Source organism: Plectropomus leopardus, chromosome 1 (genome assembly GCF_008729295.1).
Source record: "Plectropomus leopardus isolate mb chromosome 1, YSFRI_Pleo_2.0, whole genome shotgun sequence".
In the NCBI taxonomy this organism is placed as follows: domain Eukaryota; kingdom Metazoa; phylum Chordata; class Actinopteri; order Perciformes; family Serranidae; genus Plectropomus; species Plectropomus leopardus.
The window spans coordinates 32,558,457-32,583,503 of record NC_056463.1 but is presented as its reverse complement, the minus strand read 5'-3'; the positions used below and the strand labels follow the sequence as shown (position 1 = coordinate 32,583,503).

Genomic DNA, 25,047 nt, shown 5'->3' with positions numbered 1-25,047 from the left:
CGAGAGCTACCAGAAGTTTTCCTGGGGATGTAGGGAGGGAACAACTCCCTCAATTTCCCCCAAAAAAAATCCCTAATTTAGTGGGAAGGGGGGCTGAAAGAATGCGGCTGTATCAACAAGACTGCAAACTCATTGTGGTTGGGCAGAAAGAACTCGGTGCATATGATCCTCAGAGGTACAGAGTGTTCTGACCAGTTCAGAGCAAGTTTCACATGATGCTGGTTGACCACAGCCTGGTGACTCACGTTTACCTGCTGACAAAGTAAAAATGTCCAGGTTGAATGAGTTAACACACAACGCAGCACAGCCACAGGGTTTGGTGTTTTCATTTCTTTATTTTACCTTGGCAAGGAATGTCTTTGACACATTCGCCTCCCTTGAGAGGCTGCCAGAGCATGGCTGAAATGTCAGGGTTTGATTCTATCTGATCACTACATACAGTCAACAAGACACAAACACACTTTTTACAAACACTTCAAGATCCAAAAAAGGTTAATCTGTTGCTTCTGAGCAGATGTAGGCAAGATCCTAACACAGCACATTAATTCTTGATTCAAACTAAACAGCATTTGCATTTGCCGCACTGAGCACAACCTGCACCCAGGAGGACAATAATGTTATTCACAAATCACAACAATGTCAGAGACACAATATATTACAGAGAAAGGAAAAATAAATTGTGACAAGAGCCAGGCAGAGGAGTCTAATCCCAGTGTGTATGAATGCACACTTGGCACAGGCGATAAAGATGTGTTTGAGTAATTATATCCCGACACAGAAGCCAGAAGATCTTATTACAGTGAACTGTGGCGAGCCCAAAAAGCTCACTCCAGACAGAGGGAAAGATTTTGGACAGGATAGCAGTTGATGAATGTCAGAGATTTGGAAGAGTTGTGCAGGAAAATGCGCACTCTGCCAACACATTTTTTCTTTTTGAGAGAGCAGGATAACAACTAGAGAAATTAAAAAAAAAAAAAAAAGACAAAAATATCAATATTCTTCTTGATACTTCAAAGACTTTACATTATTGTGCAAATCCTTTAACTGGAGCAACTTGTAACTTGTATACAGTAGACCTCAAAGAATAATTTGCCGCTTATCTCCCGGTCATGTGAGAGGATAGGAACGAGTGGGAGAATAAGCTGCTGTGGTTCAATAATACACATATAAAACAGTTTGCTCTGTATTAACAACAGAACTGGGTGGAGGGGAGCTGAATCAGTAGTACATCGGCCCTGCGGAGCTCAGCTGGAGCTGGGCTCAGAATGGGGAGAGGCTCGGCACTTTGATATTGATGTCTCCAATGTTGATGTTGCGGGGAATCTCGGGCAGGTTCATGTTCTTCACAGCAGAGACGGCGCGAGCGGGGGCTGCCGACAGACCTCCCTGCCAACACAACATAACATGGAAAACACCTTTAAAGTTACTTTGAGTGGAATATGTACTGTACTTAAAATACATGTTTTGTATTCATATTACAGGATCTTTAAAACTATTAACATGTTTTTTTGTCTATGAAAAAAAACACCTTCTCCTCCTGACTGTCTGCTGTTTTTTTTTTTTTTTTTTTAAATTTCAGTCCACTGAACATACATTACCACCATTTTTTGTTTTAAAACTATGCCAAAAGCTGGGGCATACTATCAGTTTTTACAAAATTATGAATTCACTTCCATTCTAAATGTGTTTTTTTCTACCAAGATACTAAAAGCGTAAATCACAAGTTTAAAAATGAAACGATATTATGTCCGTTTTTTGAACAATGATACCATATTTTCTGATGACAACTGTCCGCCCCAGTACAATTTTGATTTGATTCAATTCAGGAATCAAAATGAGACAATATCAGTAAATGTCCTCATTGTCTTTTTCTTGGCTGCTTATCATTATCTGCCTGGCGCTGGATGGCTAGCACTGTTCCAATGTGTAGGAGGGAGGTGCTCTTGGACGGAAATAGTGCCCCAGACGTGCCATGGCAATTTTCAAAATAAAGGCATATCTTAAAGATGACAATGTGTGTCGATGTTTTCGTTTTACATTGATATTATTAGATCGTTAATTATTGAATTGATATGTAGATCCAGACTGATGTTTTGTTACACCCCTACAGGTTACCATTGGTTAGCTAATAATGTCACTACAATATCAACATGAATGTGCCTGAGAGATCATGCTGCCTGCACTTTTGATAATATATAACATTATTCAGAGATGTGAGGCTTCAGATTTGGCTGCTGGATCTTAAAAAAAAGGAATAGTTAGAAACGTGGATTTGATTAATTCTTGAAATAAAAAAGTAAAAAGTACAACATGTTGGGAAATATGCTCCTTTGCTTCCTCTCCAGGAAGTACTTCAGTCCAGAACCACCAGAAAAACCACACTGTCATTTTTACATTCCAGTTTTTGTACAGATTAAACAATTGTGATATAGGGTGTTAAATTATTGAGCTTTAGAGGAGCTGGAAGGTGATTTTTATTACCTTTGGACAGAGTCATGCTCACTGTTTCACCAAGTCTTTATGCTAAGGTAAACAAAGTGTCTCCTTGCTGTAGCTGTGGACTCTCATCTATCCCTCAGCAAAAAATAAAATGAGCATATTTCCCAACATGTACTTTTGCTTTGTTTCAAGAGATAATCAAATCCACATTTTCTTTTGACAACATTCACATTTCACTTTTGTTTCCCTTCAGAGTTTCATTTTCCAACAGTATACAGTTCATGGACCTGATGCTTTATGGCAGCCAGTTCTCAAATGCCTCCCACAGGCACATGAATGCATCAAAAAGGAAAAACCGCCCCTGCCTCAGTTTGCAACACCAAACAACAGAACATAAAGGGCTTGGCTGTAAAGGCTACAGTGAATTTGCCTGATAATTTGACAGAATTGCAATTTAATTTCATTCAGGCTGACATTGTTTTTATGTGGTGGAGGATTCATTTGATTTGCCTGAAACAATAAGCAGTTAGTGACATATCCGTCCTGCGGTCGACATTTTCAGTTGACTCTGAAGCTGGCGGGGCGTCGCTGTTAGCTTAACATTTTTCATAATCATCAAAAAAGAGGTTGACAAAAAAATAGGTTGTCTTAGAACTGTTGTCAAAATAAAGGGAGCTACACAAAGTCTGATAAATTGTCTCAAATGGTGTCGCTGAAGTCGGCTTTGATTGGGTCTACAGAGGGTGGAGCATTGAAAAATCTGGAGGTTTGGAGTTAAAAAGACGTGATCATACCAGACCTCTGTAGCCTGCAGCTAAAGGTTACATTAACTGCTAATAACATAACACACTGGGAACTTTAGGCAGGCGATTGGCATTTTGGGTAATGCAGGCATCGAATTTTAATGAAGAAGAAGAATTCATGGAATGAAAAAAAGATATCTCTGCTTCTGCTGCATTGATTACAGTATTACTGTCAATCACGACTCCCAAATACTAAATAGCTGGAGTATTCCCCTAAAGCATAGCAGTTTCTGCAAATTGACTTTAAGGTCCAGTGTGCAGAATTTAGTGGCATCTAGCGGTAAGGTTATAGATTGCAACCAGCTGAATACTCCTTCCTTAACCCCTTACTGTCAAAGCTTGTAGTAGGACCTACAATAGTAAAATGCCTTATCTAGAACCAGTGTTTGGTTAGTCTGTTCTGGGCTACTGTAGAAATATGGCGGGGCAACACAACGGACTCTGTGGAAACCGACCTGCTCTATATGAAGTTATAAAGTGCTAATTTAAAACACAACAATTCTTAGTTTTAGGTGATGCTCTGATGAAAGCATAATTGTGAATATTATACTTTATTTCTGCCAGTAGATCCTCCTAAATCCAACACTCTGGTCCGTAAAAATAATTCATACAGCTGCGTCAGCCCCTTTAATTTTTGTCTTTATTTTTCATGAATATAGCATGGTATCTAGCTTTGTCAGAAGCTCGTGTCCCCATTCTTTGCTACTAGGCCTGCTAAGTTCTGACTGGGCAGTTGTTTCTTCAGCCACAGGAAACATAAACATAAAATCAGAGCAGTTTGAATCGCTGAACAAATATGTGGGTGGTGATTCAGAGGTCTGGAAGCAGGCTAATAATGACGATGATGGTTTTTTTTTTTTACTGAAAACAAGCTTGCAAGTCTGATTCTAACTAATCAAGTGCCAGCACTATTATATAATGGAAAGTGGCTTGTGCCAGCTTTTCTGGCCATTTTAAGTCATCTTTCAAGACCCACAGAATATTTTGTACAAAGACTCTGAAAACACAGAATAGCTGAAATGAAAGAAGAAACTCTCCTTTTCGACACGGAAAAAAACGTTTGTTAGCACCTTGTTCCATTCTTGGTTTATCTGAAGTTGAATAGAGGCTAGTTTCATCAAAAAGACCACTTTTTTTTCTAGAAAGCTGAGAAAAATGCATTTTTGTGAAATGGAGTCTGTCAAGCAAAACAGTGATTTGAATGTTATAATTTTGCCTTCAGTGACATAAAAGACAACTGAAAATTGTATGTTTTGATCTACCGTCTTTTGTACTACAACTACGAATCCCAGCAGCCCAAAATTACACACTGGGAGCGTGAGAGCGCCCCCTTGTGCCAGCCACCGAAAACACACTTTGACATATATATATATGTCTATGGCACTCAAGCGTTGGCTTTTAAATGACGTACATATATGTCAATGGCACTCAGTGAGTTAATAACTATGTGAATGGTAACCGGTGTGACTGGTCTGCACTGATGCTACGACTCCACAAGTTGCAGCCTGTGGATTAAAACACACAGAAACATGAGCATGGTCCGTTAATGCAGCTACCAGACTGACCTCTGACTTCTCCATGCGGTTCTGCACTTCGACCTGGGCTACGATCTCATTCATGTTGGTTTCCAGCACCATGCCTCCCATCACCACCTCCTGCAGGATATAATGGACCTGCAGAAAGACATGACACAGCACTTCATACACAGCTTGTACACCAATATCGCTTCAGTCATCAGAGCCCTGCTCTGATGACATTTACTGAATCTGAGATGCAACAACACTTTAAATGATGTCAGATAGAAAAAGCTAATAAACTGGATCAAACAACATCTGGCCGCTCCAAATGGCAGCCACGTGTAACTGTTTAAAAGAGTGTCGAATCAGCGCTTAACAATCCTGCAAATCAGCTCATTTGTGTTTCTGTCTTCCCAGTCACACAGAAGGGATGTGAGAGTTATAAAATCTAATGTAGAGAGAGCTCTGCCTCATCGCTCACGAGGAGACAGCTTCAATTCTACTCTGAAATTGAGATTTGTGAATTCCTGTGGGCAGAAAAATATTTCAGGAAACACGAGACTGTCTTCTGTTGCAGGACTACTCGGAGGTTACAGATGAGAAGCTGGAAACAATCACGTCTGGGACAGCTTTAAATTAGTAAGGTATGGTATTCCATAAAGCTATAATCCTAAGTGTTGGACCATATGAGTAATAGCTGCATGAAATGACAGAAAAGAAAGAGGAAATTCAAACTTAATTTATTTTTATACATGTGTCCACAACAGACTGGTGATATTAAATCTGTTAAACCCTGCACGCATGTATAAATTAGAATTTTACGATACCATGCAGGGCAGTGTTGTCCAGCTATCAAAGCCTTCTGAGAGCAAAAGGTTTAGTAGAAATATTTCCAAGTTTCATCTTGGGAACATTCCTCAGGCCAAACCCCACTGCACCACATGACATCAATTTCCTGCTGAGCAAATTCAATCAAGATGGCAGTGGATGTGTGTGATTAGTCTCCAGCAACACTTCTAGCTTAGCTCCAGGCGGAGGAAAGGAGATGTTGTTGTAACAGCGCTTCCCTCTAAATGACAGTTTAAACGTAATTCTTTAAAATCCACAATCTAATAAAATAGTTACAAGGAGAAACGGATGTGGGTTTTTTTCATCATTCCTTTCAAAAATTCCCATTTCCAAATAAAAAAATGCAGCCCTCAGGCAGTGATGACTCACTCTCATTTCTGCGGGGGAAATGTCAAGACGAGGAGGAATTGCGGAGCTGCAGAATCGCTCTTGCAAGATCTACTGTATGATCTCAGGAGCCCACTTTGATAAACAGTATTAGTAAAAAAAACAGAAAAATGGACGGGCCACACACCAAAAAGGAACTGGATCAATTTAAGCAACGCAGCTGCTCCTGAAAAGCAGCTGGCTGAATGGAAAAGACAAACACATTCAGCTGCACTGCACTTTACCTCGGGGTCATGTCTCTCAACAGCTCGTTCATAAATACAAAGCCCCCCCCATCCCTTTATTGAATATGAAAAACAAAACCATTTAGAACGAGATGTTTTGGAGTTGGCATGCATACAGTAAACATAATGGAGTAAACACAAAGTGTTTTTGACATTTGTAGTTGAAAATAACAGACGTATGCGTACGTTCCCATAGTCTAACACACGCTGGTTACATCACGCTACACGTTTCAAGGTACAAAAGTGTGCAAACATGCTTTTATTGGATTTTTGCCTTAGCTACGTTACTAAAATGCATCTAAAATCCGGAGCAAAGAAAATGTAGCAGTTGACCTACTGGCCTCAAATAACCTCCTTTTCTTACAGTGACTGAGACGCTGCTTCCTGCATCTGCCACTGGTTTTCCTGTATGACTTTTATTTTGAAGTCTATATTTACAGCTAACCACATGCAAGGTGGTTCAAGAGTTATTGTCCCATAAGTTAAAAAAGGACTTTGCCGGTTTTTATGACAGGAAGGGGGCATAATTCAGCAGGTTTCACTGCTCTGCTAATCTATGTCAAAGCCTCTATTATGCTTCTGAGCACAACAACACGGCACCAACAGCAGCAAATAACATGTCTACTGTAGAAAGCACTCCCCTGTTGCCCACTCACCTTATCCATGTGGAATATGAGGTCTAGTTCGCAGACGTTTTCAAAGCATTTATCCAGCGTTTCCACAAACACCTACAATAAAGAGGATATGGGCAGTTGAAAATTCCATTTCTCAAAGCAGAATCACAATCAGAATCAAAATAACGTTCATTAACAAGCAGGTTTTTCCATTCACAAGGAATTTGCTTTGGTCACTGGTGCATGCATTAAACATACAATGAACAAATAAAGAGGAAATAAAAATTATTAGTACTGCAACTCTCAAGAACATAAATTTAGAATAGAGAAATATATTTAAAATATGAAAAAGATACTTAACTATAACAGAAAATATGTACAATAAAGCTGTTTCAGAATAAGACAGCAGTACAGTTTTGTGCAAGATGAGAAAACTATTAATCGGGGGTGTGCAAAAGTTTGCAGTATAGCTACTGCAATGTGCAAAAAATACATGCAAAATAAGCACCTGTAGAGTGAACTAACGCATTGTTATTAAAAAGAAAAAAATGGAGATTAATATTTGAGATTATATTCAAGGGCACAGGAAATGCTGTATCTCCTCCGGGATTTGTTTATCCTTAATAAAAAACAGTTCTTAGAAGTCTGCTGAATAAATAAATAAGGATGGTCGTGATCCAAAACTACAGGAAATCAGTGGTTGGTGCAATGACTTGTGCCTCATACTAAACATTTTTAAAAACTACAGAAATGGTGAAAGTTACAATTCTATATCAGTGATAATATCAATACTGATAACATCAAATATCTGGGTTCAATGCAGGTCAGTGAGGGTTCCCACACATTTTTACCAATGAATTTTCAAAACATTTTCAGAACTTTTACATAATATTTTACCCCATTTCCCGCCTGGACACCTTTGTGATGACAAGTGATTTTAAAGTAGGGCCAATTTTCCAAATGTGGAGAGGTACACACGCTTGGTGTCCACACAAATAAATCTGGTCACTACACCGCTCTGAGCCTTTATCGTACATACTGCATAGCGAGGGTCTACCTCACCCTGGGGCCATGTATTATATTTATCATTCGGAGGTCATACATTATTAAACCGCATTTCCCAGACATTTGTGGATGAGCAAACTGCTAGGAATTCCTGACTTTATTTGCACGTTACAATTCCTGCAGCCAACTGCATAAGCTGATATGTATCACATGACACTAGTGATGTTTTAATAGTCACACGGTGCAGCACTACATTTTAAATTACTAATACAAGGAAAGAATTTCACGATCAGACATGATTTGGATATTTTTATGAACATATCTGTAACAATAGCCGGAATAATGTACATTCAAAATGTTTCCAAAATGTTTTGTTAATTTCACCTTTCTAGGAAAGTGTTTAATTTCATACGTTTTCCAGAAATTTCTTAACTGTAGGAACCCTTGATCAGTCATTAAAAACTGTAAGCAGAGGACCTTTAAGGATCTTGCCATTATGTTAGTTTTAAAAGTCATTTATTGAAAATATTTCTACCTCATTTCATGTGCTGGTTCGGTCAATACTGAAGAACAATTTTTAAAACGGATACTCTGTGTGGATGTAGCTTGATGACAGTGGTAGTCACAAGCTACTTTGTGAATTTCAGTGTTAACCGACTAATGGGTAGATTTTTGTCTTTTACTCCAATGACATAATTCTCCTTTATTGGTGGCTCTGGATTGTGCTAATAAATATCTGATGTCAGTGATCATTGGGGGAACTGAGCAGGTCATCCATATATGAATACTGACGATGCGTAACTTTTCAGGGCGGTAGTTGTTGATGGTGTGAGTGAGTAATGTCTCTTATGTCCCTGGAGGGAAATCTTATCTTTAATCTTTATGGTTTTATCCAGAAAGGTTTCCACTGAGATCAACAGTAGAGTGAGTTTCATTTCTTGGATCAGTAGCAATAGCAGTGGATCCGTTTCACAAAATGAATCAAATACAGCATGATGTAATGGAAAGGAGCTTGTTGAATAGTTGAAGAGAGGGACTTAGAGTCTTCTTTCCAAGCTTGGAACATTATATGAGAAAACAGAAGGTGATGTGTGACCCTACTTCAAAAACCACACTTTAAATATGTCTATAAAACAAATTAACAAAGCAGACAGTGACCTGGATCAGATCGAGAATGCCGAGCTCACTCTCAGACGAGTCCACACAGAAGACAAAGTAGAGGGTCGCGTAGTGCCGGTAAATCAGCTTGTAGTCCGAGCCGCCAATGAGACTGTAAAAAGATAGAAATGCAGCTTTACAAGAAAATTCATGTCTAGCTCTGTGCTGTGTGTAACTGTGACAGGAGGAATTAAACTTGGTCAAATAAATTCATGTATGCAATAAAATACACAGTTGGCATTCAGTTTGTAAATGAGTTGAGAAGAGAAATGAAGAGTAAATCAGATCAAGTCAACTTCTGTGTGTTTGCCTCCATCTAATGGTTGAAGTCATGCTACTGCAGCTGCAGTCAGCTGCTGATCAGCTGCTCATCTTTGCTGCCAAGTGATGTCAGCTTCAGTAGTAGCATCAAACCAGATGGAGAAAACCCACAAAATTGGCCCAGGTTTTAAAGTTTTGTCAAAATGTTACAACTCATATTACAGGTCTGTGTTTCAGTCTCTTCATGAATTTTAAAAGTCTACAAATGTACAGAATCTCATGTTTTCCTGTAACTCTAAATCAGTCTTTGAATTTAATAATCACAACATAAACAAAACGAGTAAAGCTGCAGCAGTGTGTCTGACAGGAGTGCATCGCTCACCACTAACAAACAAAATCAACAGTCTTTTAAATGTATGTTTGTGTAGTATAACTGCGTGCTTAGTTGTTCAAAACTTGATTTCACACAGAATCATAGAAAAACAGCAACACCTACCTTCCACCCTCCAGGAAGTTGCAGACATTGTCATCTCTCTTAGATACCAAATGGAAAGTCTCCCGAATTATCTGCTGCTGCATGTCCTCTGCCTGCAAGAAAACATGTTACACAGTCAGCTGAGGGTCAGCCGTTTTAGGAAATGTGGTCCTGTGTTTGGTTAATAATTCACTCATCAGACACCCTTTATGTCGTGTCTTATTTTTTATATTTATTTTTTAACATTTAGTCGACTGTTATAGTACTTAAAGTTTCACAAGGACCTTGTGGCACCAAATAAATTTAATTCCCATTTGTATGCTAAATATTAATAACAGATTTAAGACACTTACTTTAAATTGTAGCTTTGAAAACAAGAACATTTAAGACAGACTCATCTCCCAATAAATCATTTCAGTCATATCACGCGTATCATCTTACCAGTTGAGCATCTGTCATGTTTAACTTCCACTGAATTCTTTCATAACCTTAAACTGAACAACTAACTGAAACGGAATTGAGTTCAATATTACTAAGCTCTGATGTTCATATTCACAGGCCACATTTTAGTTTTTAGCTACATTGTCAAAGAGCAGACTGTCAATGATCCAAAGGCAGTGATCAGTAATTAACTAGGTCAGTAATCCAGCAGCTGTAATGTAATTAACAGTAATAGTACAGAGAAGAAATGTTTACCATCTTTGCGAAATTAATCTAAGGATAAATCCCATCAGATCAATCAATAAAGGAGGTGTGCATTGTTAAAATGTGTTGCAAGGAGTGATGTTATCCTGAACAGGAGGGAACTGAAACTAGAAAGTGGCTAGTTTGTCTATGCTGTTGGTTCTCCAACACAATTGCAAGCTAGCGTCTGCTAACTGTACATTGATCAACGGCAACATTCAAACACACAACGATCGAAATGTTGGTAACATTTGTTGTGGGAATGATGTCAAAAGCTAATCCCACACTGACTCTTAACTAAATGAGAGTAAAGACGGCCATAAAAATGCTAATGTTTTGAATAGCAACGCCAAAATACTTACAAAATATTGGTAGAATCTGATCAGCCGCGGCTTTCCGTGGTTGTTAAATATCAAGATGGCTTTAATCATGTCTGCTCTTTGGTGTTGTCAAACGATAATATAAAATAATGATTAAAATTTCAGGGTTTTGACTGTTTAGGTGACGTTAGCTTACAGTGCTAAACGGCCTTTCGGCTTCCGGATAAGTAAATTTGTGACATCCGGTTGCGTCACCACATTCAGCAGTCGACCGCTAACAAACACAACAATCTTTTGTTCCGGGCGGGTCATTGAGTTCGTTTCATGCGCGCTACTATCCTGGTCTCGATCGGGGTTTTTGGAGTTTCCCGGTTATGTGTTGTCCATTTAAACTTTATCCAAGTTCTTGAGCGTTATTTATTAGACAGAACCTAGTGACTGAGAAGGTAAGAAATCAAGATAGACACAAGTGATCAGAAACCTGGAAACTGTAGAATCATCTAAGAAGTTTCTCATCTTGCATGTGAACAACATATCCCAAATATAATAAAAACCAGGATAAGGCTAAAAATAATAATAATAAAAAAAAGAAGTTAGTACTAATGCGAATGTAAACTCACTACTTAAAACATGTGCTTTAACAGTTTCAATAAAATGTCATAAATATCTCTACAGTGGGCTATCCATACTGTACAGTATGGACATGGTTTATTAGGATAAAATAACTGAATTTCCAGTAGTTGTGGCTCAAAGTCACTCCAAATATCATCATGGAACACATGATGACTTCTGTATATGAGCTGTTTCCATGCCTCTCATGAACATTAGTAGAATTGTTCATTGTATGTTCACTAATTTTCAAAACACATTGAAATGACACATGTTTAGACCACACCACGATATTATTAAAAATGCCTCCAAGAGCCCTGTTTGGGGATCCCTTTTTCAAAGTGAGACTGTTTTTTGGGGGGCTATGTGTAGTTAAGACAATACCTCATGAACATTGGTGAGAGTTTACACTGTTTCTCTTCTGCTGTCTTTCTCATGTTTCATCAAGCGTTCTGAAACTTTTGAACCGCCACATTACATAATTTTGCGCTCTTTGTCGCTAATTCACCAACAACTGAGTCACCACCTAATTACTGGAGCCTTTGTACCTTTGTTTCTGCTTCATGCTGCCTTCAAATCTCAAAACAGTGATGTCACCCTAGCTGCACTTTTCTTTGCTGTGATCTGCAGCAGTTGAAGAATCTGATCAAAAGGTAAATTATGTAATGGATCAGTGAAGTATGCCTAAAATCTATATATACCAAAGACAGAAAAACTGTATTGGGAAAAGGGGGAAAAAATGTTTATTTGCAGTTTTTATTTACTGTAAATTTATTGTGTTGTGAAGCATTTGATTTCCTCCTTGCATGCATGTACAAGTAAAATATTGTCTTACCTGTGTAATATTGTTCCTTTAGTGTGACTGTCATGATCCGTGAGAGGCAATGCGCCTCCTCTCAGCCTGCTGCTGCTCTTACATGAAGATCAATTATGACGATAGGATGATTTAACTGATAATGCACTTTAATCATTGATTTGACAAACAATTTTTACTTTTTTTAAAAAATGGATTGAAGTTGATGAATTAATCCTCTATACATAATCGGGGGACATAGGGATCATGGGTACTTCTGTGTGAGAACAACACTATGGCAAGGAAACAGTGATGCTTTTTTTTTCTAGGAACTATTTAGATTCTACTGTTCCCCTCACCTGCATGTCTTTGGATAGTGGAATGAAACCTACACAAATCCCACAGAGGCAGCACCAGTGTCAGCATTTAACCACTGGCCCTTGGTTTGGTTGCTAACCTCCTGCCCTGTGAAACAGAAACAACATGTGAAATGTCACACATGTCAAGGTAATAGGCCTTTTTCAAGTGAGACATTTTGACATGTCACAGTCGGAGAAGCACGGGTGTAAAACCGACTGCAACGTTTTTGCCGCATTTTGAAAGTGTGTATGCAGCATGCTGAGTCATCGCTCGTTGTTAATGTTGTTTGTAACACCCGCGCTTCTCTTATATATGTCTAATTTAGATCCTAGCGGGTGGTTTTAGACCATTGAATGAATTGAAAGAGCTTTGTTTAAAACTAACAACATTGTGTAGTTCACATGCGTGTTTTAAGCAGTGTTGGATCTTCCTATAGATGACTTAAACACCCCCCCCCCCCCCCACCCCCAACCACCAGTTAATGTATTTAATGACAGCATTGGTATCAGCTGATAGTGGCTTTAAAATGAAATATTGGTATTGGCCAACATGCTGACTTTTGCATTAAATCATTCAATCATTTATTCCTTTATTTATTTATTTATTTATTTAGATGAACAAAGTGAACATGTTCAAAACGTCAACGGTATGTTGAAGTATTTTTCTATTTATTTATTTTTTATCAGGTATTGGCAAAAAAAAAAAAAAAAAAAAAAAAAAAAATTTTATTGTTATAGTTTGTTAGATAACTTCTTAGTTTGTGTTTATTTTCCATTAGCTCTTGTTCTTGTTTGTTACAGTATATTTTGGGGTGAGGGTGTCCAGGGAAAGCTTGCCTAGGGTGCCAAATGTGCTAGGTGTGGTACTGGTTTTAAAGTATTGATGTGTGTGCTGTATTTTGGTAAACTACACTGTGAAATTAACTACATAAAAATGTTAGTGTCTGGGCTGCCTTAAGTTTTTCAAATTGACTGAATTTGAGAAGACAAGTTGAATAATTATGAAATTATCTGTACTTGTCTTCTCAGATTCAGTCAACTTAAGAATTTTAAGGCAGCCTGGACACTGTGTGAAAAGTGTGTTATCTGCCACAGACTATGTATGGAGAGTAGGTGGTGCAGACATAAATCTGATTCTGAACAATGTTATACCTTAACTGTCAGACGGCGGCTCATCAGTCAGTCAAAGCTTACTGGGTCTGTGGTCTAACGTCAGTCCATGTGGGGCTTCTTCAGCCACAACTGCACCACTAGACTTCCAAACCAGGCCAGCAGACATCCTGTATTTCTGTGTGATCAGACCCAGCAACATCAAAATGTCAGGCCATATTTCCTGTTCTGATTTCATATCCATTAATTCTCTGTTCAACGTTTTTCATCATTAGTGCGGCAAAGCCACCCGCGCTGTTGTCTGCATATCATCTATTATTTTCCCTCTAAATTCCCTTCCTCCTGCATGAGCACAGTGGAAAACAAACAGACGCTCATTAGCATGTGTGACCCGTTGGTGGTAAACAGGCTTATTTCCACATGAGTGCAGTGCGAGAATGGATTCCACCGGGACAGTCGAGGTAGGTGGGCCCACCGGCTGCCTTCATGGGGACTTTAATAGGGACTTAACAAATGCAAGTGGACAGGCACAACATTCTCTGGCACAGGGAGGTCATGTTGGTACAGTGAGCACTTGTTAGAGGGTGACTCACTGTATTTGGACTCTTGGGTGGCCACTGATATTCACTTCATTTTTAATGTGCTTTTTTTTTTTCCTCTCTCAGTGCTAATTGTTGAATTGTGACGGATGCAGAGCAGTGTCTGCCAGAGCTGAGGTAATGTGTGGCGTTCAAATAATGCCTCTGTGCTCCGCTCTGTAAAGTGATGAAAGCGGCCTGTAATTACAGGGATAATCAAAACTGTCAGGGGCTCTTCTATGGACGGTTTTGTTTACTGTCTGCTTCTCTCACAGCATCACAAGCTGCTGGCCCCTCACTTCCTCGGCCTGGGCCCCAGACCTCGAAAGATCACTGTAACTGTACCTGTCTGTGTCTCAAACAAAGTGAAAGTCAGGGTGATGAGTTGTCTTACATACCCCACTTATGAGTGGTGCAAACTTAAAGGGATAGTTCAGATTATCTGAAGTGGGTTTGTGTGAGGCTTTTATCCACAGACACTATATTACATATAGCAGATGTCAATCAGCACGCCTCACATTTGGAGAAGCAGGCTAGAGTCCAACAAAGAAGCTAAGAAATGCACTCCTGTGGAGGGGCCAGCAACAAAACATATTTTAGCCACCTAAAAAAAAATGTCAGTATAACTGTACGCTATATGTAGAATATTTTTTCTGGGTTTTTTTTCTGTTTTGTCAGTGGAGTCTGGTGGCTGCCCCGTCAGAGTGGACTGTCTAACAGCAAGGTAGAGCAGTGAAAATACTCTCAATATAGCGTACACTCAAGCTGATATAGATTTTTTTTATGTTTAGATTTTTTTTTAGTAGATTCCCACTTCAAAAAATCTAAACTGTCACAACTCTCCTGTCTCCCCATAAATTCAGCTCGCAAAGCTACAGTGTGGCATTATTTTACTTCTTAGTTTTGTAGCTTTTTTCTTTTTCCCCCCTCTCTTTTCTTTTCTTATTTTATTCTAATTTTATTTAGTTATTTAAAATTGTATTTATTTATTTATTCAGCTCAATAGGTCATGCAAGGCTAACAGATGAAATTCCATGTACAAAGCATTAACACCATTGTGATTACTGGGTTTATAGCCACTGTGATCTGTGTGGCAAAATACGTGCAAAAATATATTTTATACCCTCAGTAGGAATACATTCATATGTCCAAAGTTTTCTTCTGAATATTACATGATTTTCACTGTTCTCCTCCCCCTTGCATTTTATTTTACAGTAGCTAGCTGCAGTTGGGTCCAGTCCCCTCATGATGTCAGCATTTCGGTTGTCTTTTCAGAGGAAACCCAGAGCCAAATGTTGTTGCATGATTTGCTACAACACCAGTCTCCAAAATACATGACTACGCTATGATTGTTGTGATTATTATCAAGCATGGGGCATAAGAACAATTTTATTTGTCGAAACATATTATATGAATTATACATCAGCATACTGAACAAAATAAAACAGCCTATAATCAGATCATAATGTAAAAACATGCACATAACAGCCTATTCGATGCCAAGATAACAACAAGACAGACATAACACAGACACTTGCAGGTTAATCTCTCAACCCAAAATGTGAATATGAAGATGAAAGTAGTATTTGTTCATGCATGAATGACAGGCTTATAAATTACCAGTATATACATATAAAAACACAGCTGTGACTGCGTAGATTCAAGGTTGTAATTACAGGTGGTGCAGACAGACACGATCTTTGTATGGGCAGCCCTCCGCTGTGTATCTGTGAGCAGCAAAACAACCCTGATCCTGGATCAGCACCCCGGCTTTCCTTCACACCGCGTCGTAAACGGAGCCGCTACGGCGGGGACCAGAGAGGAGAATGGAGAATCAGAGGTCTCACTCTGACTAGATTTTTGATCTGTTATGGTGATGTGGGGTTTTACGAAAAAGTGCACAAAATAATGAATTTGTCGACTTGCATCCAGTGTTTGATTATATGCTACTGGTAGATTAATGGCTGCACGCTTAATAAGCTCTGCCTCAGTGTGTGATCTTAACGTACAAGGAAATTTGGCGTGGTGAAATAATGGTCCTCTGGTGCCAGTGATGAAGTGGCGACATGTGGTGGCCCCTTGTTAGACAGTGTATCTTGTTAACGACACTGTTAAAACACCACTGTTGGAATGCAGCTAAGTACACTTAGTCAAGTACTGTACTTAGTTATGAATTTGAGGTACATGTACTTTATGCTATTTTATACATTTACTCCACTATATTTCAGAGGGAATATTGTAGTTTTGTTTTTTTTTTTACCTCACTATATTTATTTGACAGTTCGAGTTACTTTACAAATTACAGTAGAATGTTGCATTAAAAAAAACATGAGAAGAGTTTATAAAATATGATGTTTGGTTATAAAATAAATTATAAAGAGTATAAGAGTACAGCTGCAAGTTAGCTGATTGACAAGTCGGTTTATTCACAGAAAATGAATTGCCAACTACTCAGACAAATTTAAACTTTTTTCTGTTTTTTTTAGTTATTTTATTATTATGATTTTGAGTGTTAGGGTGTTATTTCCGTTTTCTATACATTTTATTTCAGTTCATTTGGTTTACACTGAAGAGTTTTTAATATTCTTTCCTTCCTTTTTTAAAAAATAATGTTACATTTGAGATATTCTTTTGCTATTTTATTTTAAGTCATTTTTAATTTGGCTGTGTTTTTATTTCTTCTTTTTCATAGTTTTGATCATTTTCATTTTTTCTCCATAAAATAATTTAAAAGGCTTTTTTTGTTTCTTTTTTTCTATTTTGATGTGTGTGTGTGTGTGTGTGTGTGTGTGTGTGTGTGTGTGTATCTGTGTGTGTGATTTTTCTGCATTGGGTAATTTTACTTTTTAATACTCTAAGTACATTTTCCTGATTGTACTTACTTTTACTGAAGTGCCATTTTCAATGCAGGACTCCTCACTTGTAACAGAGTATTTTCACTTGGTGATATTAGTACTTTTACGAAAGTAAAACATCTGAATACTCCTTCCACCCTGTAAAACACACCGAGATTAAACTGACTTTGTGAGTACCAGACCAGTCACTATGGTAACTGCTCTCCTTTAGTCGCTAAACTGCAGTGGGAGCGACGCCCACTTTAACAGACTGGAAGGCGGGGCGGCAGCTCGAGTGATTCATCTTTTGAAACAGAGACGATCTCTGCGCAGGGCGCCGTGTTTACAGCGAATACGGCAGACTGCAGACTGACCGAAGGAGACCGCGTATGTACCTGTGCATTAATCTGTCTAACTGCGCTGCCCGTTCAGCTATCTATCGACGGAGGGCATTAGATAACCAAACGTCTTGACCGAACCGGAGCAATAAGGACAAATACTCAATTTCCCTTGATACGAAGGTGAATTACTCCTACCACAACAACGCGGTGTGTGTGTGCATGATGAGCGGCTGAGGAGGAGGAGGAGGAGAAGGAGGCTGCGGTCTGAAACTAGATTTTATCCAGGATATTTCGAAACTAATGTCGCGTCTTTCACACAAGGGAGCTGCATATTGATTCAGTATGTTACTGTATGCCCTAAATAGTCTCTTTCCATCACAATTTTAAGAGGCTTTGACCGGTTTTCTGCCTCCTGAGGATCCTCCAGCAGCGGGACGTTGAACGTTTTTCCTCCAGATATGGAGTGTGAAGATGCGGATTACAGAGGAATCCCCACCGCTAGTTTAACCGCAGTGGTTTCATCACACACATCAATGCGGGGTTGTTTTGGGCAGAAATAGAACAAAACTATGAATACTCATTTTCACAGCAGAGGAATAAATCGGTGATTTTTGGAGCACGACTGGACTCCCGTTAGGAAACGTGAGAAAGCTACCCTGCTAGCCTGTTTGTAGTAGCTATTAGCTCCATTAGCCGGCTAACTGCTAAAAGGTGCTGGCTGGAGGTTTAAAAGCTTTTTAAAAATTCTGAGCAGGTTTTGCCCACGTTTCCACCCCTCAACGTAGTTATTTACAGGATTTGGGAGGATTTACTCATCCAGGAATGAGGTCTCGAACGGAAAGGAGCTGCTTGACCTTGTTTTGGGGTCTGATGCTGGGTCTGTCGTCCTGCCTCCGGCCCGCCACCGCAGAGAGTAAGTAATGCTACTCCACACTACTACACACGGGGAGACATTGTTTTTCCATGCTCCATCGCTGTTCACATGCGGGAAATAAGGTTATCTTTAATTACAGTGAAAACAAAACGCTATACTAACGTTGTATACACTGTGTATATATACAGCACAAAACTGCACGGAGTGGACAATAAAGGCAAACATGGAAAGACAACTGTTATGTTAGAAAATTAGAAATGTGGCATCAGTGAAGTTATGAGGCTATAGGTTAAAACAAGCATTAGGATGCACGGGAATTGTGTTACACAGTGTGGCGTGTGTGTAATTAGAAACTATATTTAAATTTAAATAGGATATTAATTTAATTTAATGTTATTGTGTGAACATAACAGTAGTTAGCTTGCTTCTTGTGAACACTTGGGATATAGATTTTGAAAAAGTCTAGTTGTAATACCATAACTTGGCTTAAAAACAACACCACAGAAAATGAATCCACACAAGTGTGTTGGTAAATACATTACCATGACTCAGCCAACAGAGAAAGTCAGTCAAGCTATATATACACACCACATTGTCAACTCTGAGTCACAATGTGGTGAATTAGAATCAAGCAAAACTGTAAGGTATCTGCGATCTTCACAGAAAACAGCAAACAGAAATAGGATTTTAGAAATAAAAAGGTAGGTAATTGAGTAGAGTTTGGCTTGTCTTACTCTATACCCAAACATGAGATGCAAGCCTATTATTTGCAAACTGACTGCAGACAGTCATTTGCTATGCATCTAGTAAGAATCTTGCTGTAATAGATTAAAGATTCCAACACAAGATAAACAAGTACACATGGAAAATATTTATTTTTTAGACAGTGCTAGTTGCACCAGTGTTTGTCAGTGAGTAGGGCTGCACAATTTATAGAAATATTATCAACATTGCAATATGGCCAAGTGCAATATCCAGATTGCAGGAGCTGCCATTTTTTGATGTTTTGATTTTTTTGAACATACCATTAGACGTGAATCATAGTAGTGCTACTGTGAGGCCCCAGTCTATAAATGCAAAGTAGCATGCTTGTTTTTTTGCAGACCCCAACTAAAATTAATTTATTATCATTTTTAGATATATATATTTCTTTCAGTTAAAATGCAAAAAAAAAAAATACCATTCCCATTAGATTCACAACTCATATCACAGTTGCAGTATCTGTCAAAATAATCACAGTATCTTTTAAACAATTTTTAAATAAGTAATTTTTTTTTCCATATCATGCCGCCCTATCAGTCAGGTGACAATGTGGTGGTTTTTCAGCATGGTTCAGTTCATTTAGTACAAAATGTTAATCATAGAAAAATATAAACGCCATTTCAAGAAAGCAATTAAAGTTTTGGTTGGATTTAGGACAGTATAAAAGCTTTGCCTTTCAGTAATTTTAATTATTCTTTTTTTTTTACTTTCCAAGGTAATGATGAGACAAAGTCGACCTCATCTGAGTGTAATACAACACTGACTCAGTTTTGGGCATTCTTTCCAAAATTTTGATAATACTTCCAATCATTTATTCTGAGTTACTAAACACACCTAGGGATACCTTGACCTTGGAAATATTTTCATGAATACCAGACCGGTCTAGCATCTCCCCAACAGGCAAATTGGTTACCAGTGGTCTGAGGTTATAAGTTTTAGTCAGATTAGAATCCATTAAAAGTAAAACGTACTTCTTTGAAAATTGGTCTGAACTTTGAGAGGCACCAATTTGTACGGCACAGATGGCTTTGTGCAAGAAAAAGGACTTTCTCGTGACTTACTATTTTATGGCAGCATATAGTAAATTCTTCTTTTGGCATATAAACCTTCAAATTTAATGTAATTAAAGTGTCTATATGTATTCAAATTTGCCTTTTATGTGTTGCCATCTGATTTTTTCCCCATGTTTCCAGCTATACTGTAAACTAGGCGTCCTGATTCATCCCATTCATCATGACATGTTGGGGAGGGGTGGGTTGGGGGATTGAACCAGGGTCTGGGTTTTAAAATAGAACAAGCCAAAGTACATTCGCAAGCAAAACAGACTAAGTTCTGTTGATTGGAAAGAGTGAGGAGCTTGTGAACTGTGTGTCATGGGGTTTACTGTTAGCCCCAGTGGTTACGGGACAAACCTGGGAGAAGCAGAGAGGTTCTCCCATCGAAATCCTACATTTATTCTCGCTCTGGTGTGGAGCTGTCTAAAGGTTCCTTGTGTGGCTAAACTCTGAGCATTCCTGCTGATTTTCTGTATCAGTTGGAGCTAAAGGGTTAGTAGGTTTGGGTTAACCAGGTGCAGCTCTGTTGCTGCTAACAAAGCCTTTCACATGAATCAAACAAGTTTAATCTGTCAACAAAGATCTTTTGCCAAAGCTTCCCAGCGCATTTCTTCTCACCTTGCCTCTCATGTGGAAAAGTATTTATGAATACGTTCCCCCCTCGGGCGATCTGTCACTAACAGGATGGAAATGAGGAGTAAACAGACTTGCTGCAGTCTAGTGGCACTGTATGGAGCACCGGCATAAAGGGCCCATTGCTTCCTATTTCTTGTCTTCTGGGACTTCTAGTGGATTTCCTCCGATTGTCTGCGGATAGTCTGCAACCAGCTGGGAAAAGGTTATCAAAAGTAAATATGTGATCTGGAGGCTCATCACAGCTACAGAGATTGGCTTGTGTACTCAGCTGTTTAAAATGTGTCAGTATGGGGGGGGGGTTATTAAGCTGCTACACCTGCTATCAGTATTTTCACTTAGCCGAGCACAAGATGTAAATTTTGATCAGTGACTTTTGTTTAGCGTCTTCACTAGCGTGGTCAGGAGCAATTCCCATGAAAGATGGCCATGCTGGCGCTGCAGTGAGGCCACAGAGGGTGAAGCGTCGAGGCTGCGGTGATGTAACGTCACTAGGCAGTGTGTCTTTTTACAGGCCTGGGTGTTGGGATTGTATTAACAGGTATGCAGCTCGCTCAAGGCTGCTGACAGTGTGCACTGACAAGTAGATTATAGAGAAAGACATAACAGCCATACCAGCACACTGCCTGCCTTAAATCACACCAAAGGCATTTCATAATGGCTCACCAGAGGCTCTCACGTCCTCTCTAGAGGAGACTTTAACTCTCAGCAGTTTTGGTCAAAAAACTACAGTTCTTCTCTGTCCCTCTATTTTATGCGAGAGCCAAATTATCCGCATTTAAAATGTCAAATGCAAACAAAGGCAAAACAGCTTCATCGCATTTAAGCTTGGCTACAAACTCCAGTGTGCTTTGAAACTTATGTCACAAGTGGGGTTGAAAGAGGTCAATCTTGGGAAAGTTTTTACTTTGGGTTTATTTGTTGTCTGTAGATTTATTATGCTAAAATATGCTTTTTGGGCAAAGAATTATAGGACAATGTTAAATTTGTTTTTGCCTTTGCACAAAGGGGCCCAACTTTCTTTTCAGGGAAAAGATGTGCGTCTACCTGCCTCTTTTTTGTTGGTGTCCGTTAATACTTTATAAAAGTATTTATATATGTTCTTGAAAATAATCAAGGACTATGGCAAACCCTTTTTACCTTAAATCAAATGGGCTGACAAGTAGCAATTTAGTTTTTTTGGTGGCAATGACATTTCGACATGTCAAAGTGTTATTTTAACACGTTGCAATGTTGTTTAAGATATCTGTAGAACAAATATGGCATGTTAAAAATATATTTTCGCACGTGGAATTACACATTGACGAGTCAAAACTAATTTATAGATTTCTTTAAAACAATTATTTATCAAGGTGATTTCTTTTTCACTAGTAAGAATAATGATTACAGGTATCTACAGTTTAGTTTCTGCTTGTTAAAAAAGGATTGTGAGTGGTGGAAATGTACTTGTTCATTTCAGATTTCAACAAATGAATTTCTGATGTGTCCGACATTCAAATATAACAAGTCACAATGGAATCGTAGATTTTAGAGGTGTGAATCACCGGAAGCCTGCAATACGATGTTATTAACTTATTTTAGCAATACACCGACTTTTAAAACATTTTTTCAACTGTAAATGTGGCCCCCAAAGGAAAGATTTCTCAACATCTGTTATATATAATAAGTTAAAGTTCTAACAATGAAGTTTCTCACTTGCATTGCAGCAAAATCTATCTTGTGCACTAAAAGAGCAACTGATTTAGTAGGCTAAGAAAAGTTTAATTTGTATTTTCAATACTAATAAGTAATATGATAAAAATCTATATATTTTCCCCCACCTTTAGTAGATGTCTGTAATTGTGTTTGAATAGAAGTCAATGGTAAAAGTTGACTATTTGTAATTAAGTTTTGTATATCTGCAATGAACATTTCCACTCATAAGAATTAATTCAAGAATTTACTACTGAGAAATGAATTGTGGATATTTTTAATTAGAATTGCTGGTAGTGAGAATTACATTCTGGATATGTTGGTTTGTAGTTCTAAATAGTCAAAAAGCAATTTGATATTTACAAGTATTTTTACTGCTAGCATTTAAATATCAAAAGGGCTGTCTGTGCAAAGAATGTACCATTTGGAGCAAATATGGGCAGATATGTGAGGTAACGCTGAATTATTTATTATGTATAATATAATGTTAGCATGCCACTTTTCTTTTTTCTTTTTACGATATGATTCAACTGCTGGTTTTTAATTTACGAAGCACACTAGCTTCAAAATGTAGCATTAACTTTAAATGTTAACTCTCATGTTTAATTTGAAGCGGTTCACATCTTGCAGAGTAGCAGTGTATAAATAAACTATATATATATCACTTAGTGCAAACCCCCTAAATCAATAGAGTTAACAAAAAATCAAGTGAAACCTACTTATTCAATATTTAGTTGTCATTCGCAGTCATAGACATCAGCAGACATTTGGTGTCTTACCTGTCAGGTGCAGCCACCATCACTTGTTGCTTCATGTTCTGAGTGCTAAATAAGATTTATTTTCCCGTAATAGTGATTACAATCTAAAAGATGAAAAACGGTGTCATGCTTCCCGTTCTCTGAGCTGCATTCTAGGAATGCTGTGACCTCAGGAATTTTTAATCCCCATTCGATTCAGGAGATGCTGGTTAGACCTGCATCATTATGTTAGTGTAAACTGGGTTTAGGACAGTCGCCGTCTTTTGTGAACTTTGCCACAGCTGAGTTCAGCTTTAACATAAATCTAATGTTTTTCACATTGATGTTGGTCACCCAAAGAGAAATGTGTTTGATTTTTTTGTACTAACAGTAAGTACAGTAACAATGATCAGTTTTAACAATATACCTCTAAAAATAGCACAAATTTCCTGTATGTCTCCAAATGGAACAGAACATACAAACTTTATGACAGGTTGCAGGAATAAATGACCTCCCTCATGAACAAGTTGACGTTCACTATAGGAGGGGTACTACTTGCACAGTGGTGAGTTGTAGTTGTTTTATTTCTTACCTGCAGCTTGCATTGGGATAGTGTCAAACTATCATAGTATTCAGACTCACAATATTTTATTGATCCCTTTGGGTAGCCTCTCTTTCTGTGTGTGACTTGCCCTCCGAGCTACTGTTCAGTGGATCCGATTAGAGCATTTCAGAACTAAAACATCCCTATTTGTTAGATATAATGTTATTGTGAACTGAAGTCATTGTTAACAGTTTTGTTCATCAGAGGATGAAACTCTTGTCAGACATCCAGTAACATAAATTTGCTCACAACTTTCAACAGTCTTACTATTTTGGCAACAGTGTATCATTCCTCATTGTTAAAGCTTAAATAAGAACATTGTGTTTTTCAGAATATAAAATGGTGACATGTTTGTTATAGACCTTTTCCAATATTGTGATGTGTCACGTTGAGAGGTTATGGGAAAATTTTCCATAGCCAGCAGAAAGGTCCAGGGTGTTCTTTTGGAAATTAAACATTGTTCCACCCCAGTAGAGGTGTGGTTTCTGAAGAAACAACACATGGTTTGCAGATCTACAGATTTTGGTATAAGCAATATTGTCTTATAATTTTATATATGTATCTTACTTATTCACATTTAACAGTTTGTATTGTTAAACTTGTTTTTTACTCTTTAACCTTTTACAGTGACGCATAAAGTATACTTGATCGCCTTATTGTAGTTTGTTAGAAAATTGTTGGGAGATTAAATCTTTAAACAATGCATTTATTATGACAGGTTTATTACAAATTAGATTATAACTTATTTTCCCAGATGATGCAGTGGTGTAACATTTAGAGTGGGAATATGTATATGCTAGCACTCCAGGTTTTGCCTTTCGGGCAATCCCTTGATTAAAAAAAATAACATTGAATTATACCTGCAATGCCGGCACTAATGTTTAAAAATAAAATGTTGTAAAACGTTGATTTATAAAACAACAGTTTGCTGGTTATGCATCGTTATTCCCAAACCTCTCTGCGTCACATTCATACAGTAAAACTTTACAGACCAGCATTAAAGCAGTAGTGTGACAACCTGTTAGCCGGTTGGTGTGAGTTTTCCATGACTCACTGCCCTCCAGCTTTTGAAGTCTAAATCCTCCTCACAGTGATGTGCGATAATGGCCTCCATGTTTCTGTGGGTGCTGCTGGGGCTTCAGGCGAAGTATTGTTTAGAGCACAGCACACAGGTGGGAGTAAAAGTAAGATAGGCAAACACTCCACTGATCATCACCACCATGCCGTACCAAACTTTTCCTAATGCTGGTTCGGATTTAGAGCTGTGTCTGTCTTGTACTCCGCTTTGTAGTTGTTTTGGTTTCAAAATATTTCTTTGTCCAAATAGAGT

General features: G+C 38.3%; 2 protein-coding genes across 2 annotated transcripts in view; one reads left to right on the top strand and one right to left on the bottom strand.

The window, feature by feature from the left end:
• Window positions 1–315: 315 nt before the first annotated feature.
• On the bottom strand, window positions 316–10,966 carry ap3s2 (adaptor related protein complex 3 subunit sigma 2). The gene is made up of 6 exons (XM_042486221.1): window positions 10,779–10,966; window positions 9,754–9,845; window positions 8,997–9,108; window positions 6,876–6,947; window positions 4,808–4,915; window positions 316–1,386 (listed from the first exon to the last, which is right to left on the bottom strand). Exons 1-6 carry the CDS (start codon window positions 10,845–10,847, stop codon window positions 1,261–1,263), a joined length of 579 nt encoding a protein of 192 aa, XP_042342155.1. The 5' UTR covers window positions 10,848–10,966; the 3' UTR covers window positions 316–1,260.
• Window positions 10,967–17,388: 6,422 nt separating this feature from the next.
• Window positions 17,389–25,047, top strand: part of igf1rb (insulin-like growth factor 1b receptor) — a 57,024-nt gene continuing 49,365 nt past the window's right edge. The window contains exon 1 of the mRNA XM_042483876.1: window positions 17,389–18,273. Coding sequence (XP_042339810.1) covers window positions 18,183–18,273 — 91 coding nt within the window. The 5' untranslated portion in view covers window positions 17,389–18,182. The remainder of the gene's footprint in view (window positions 18,274–25,047) is intronic.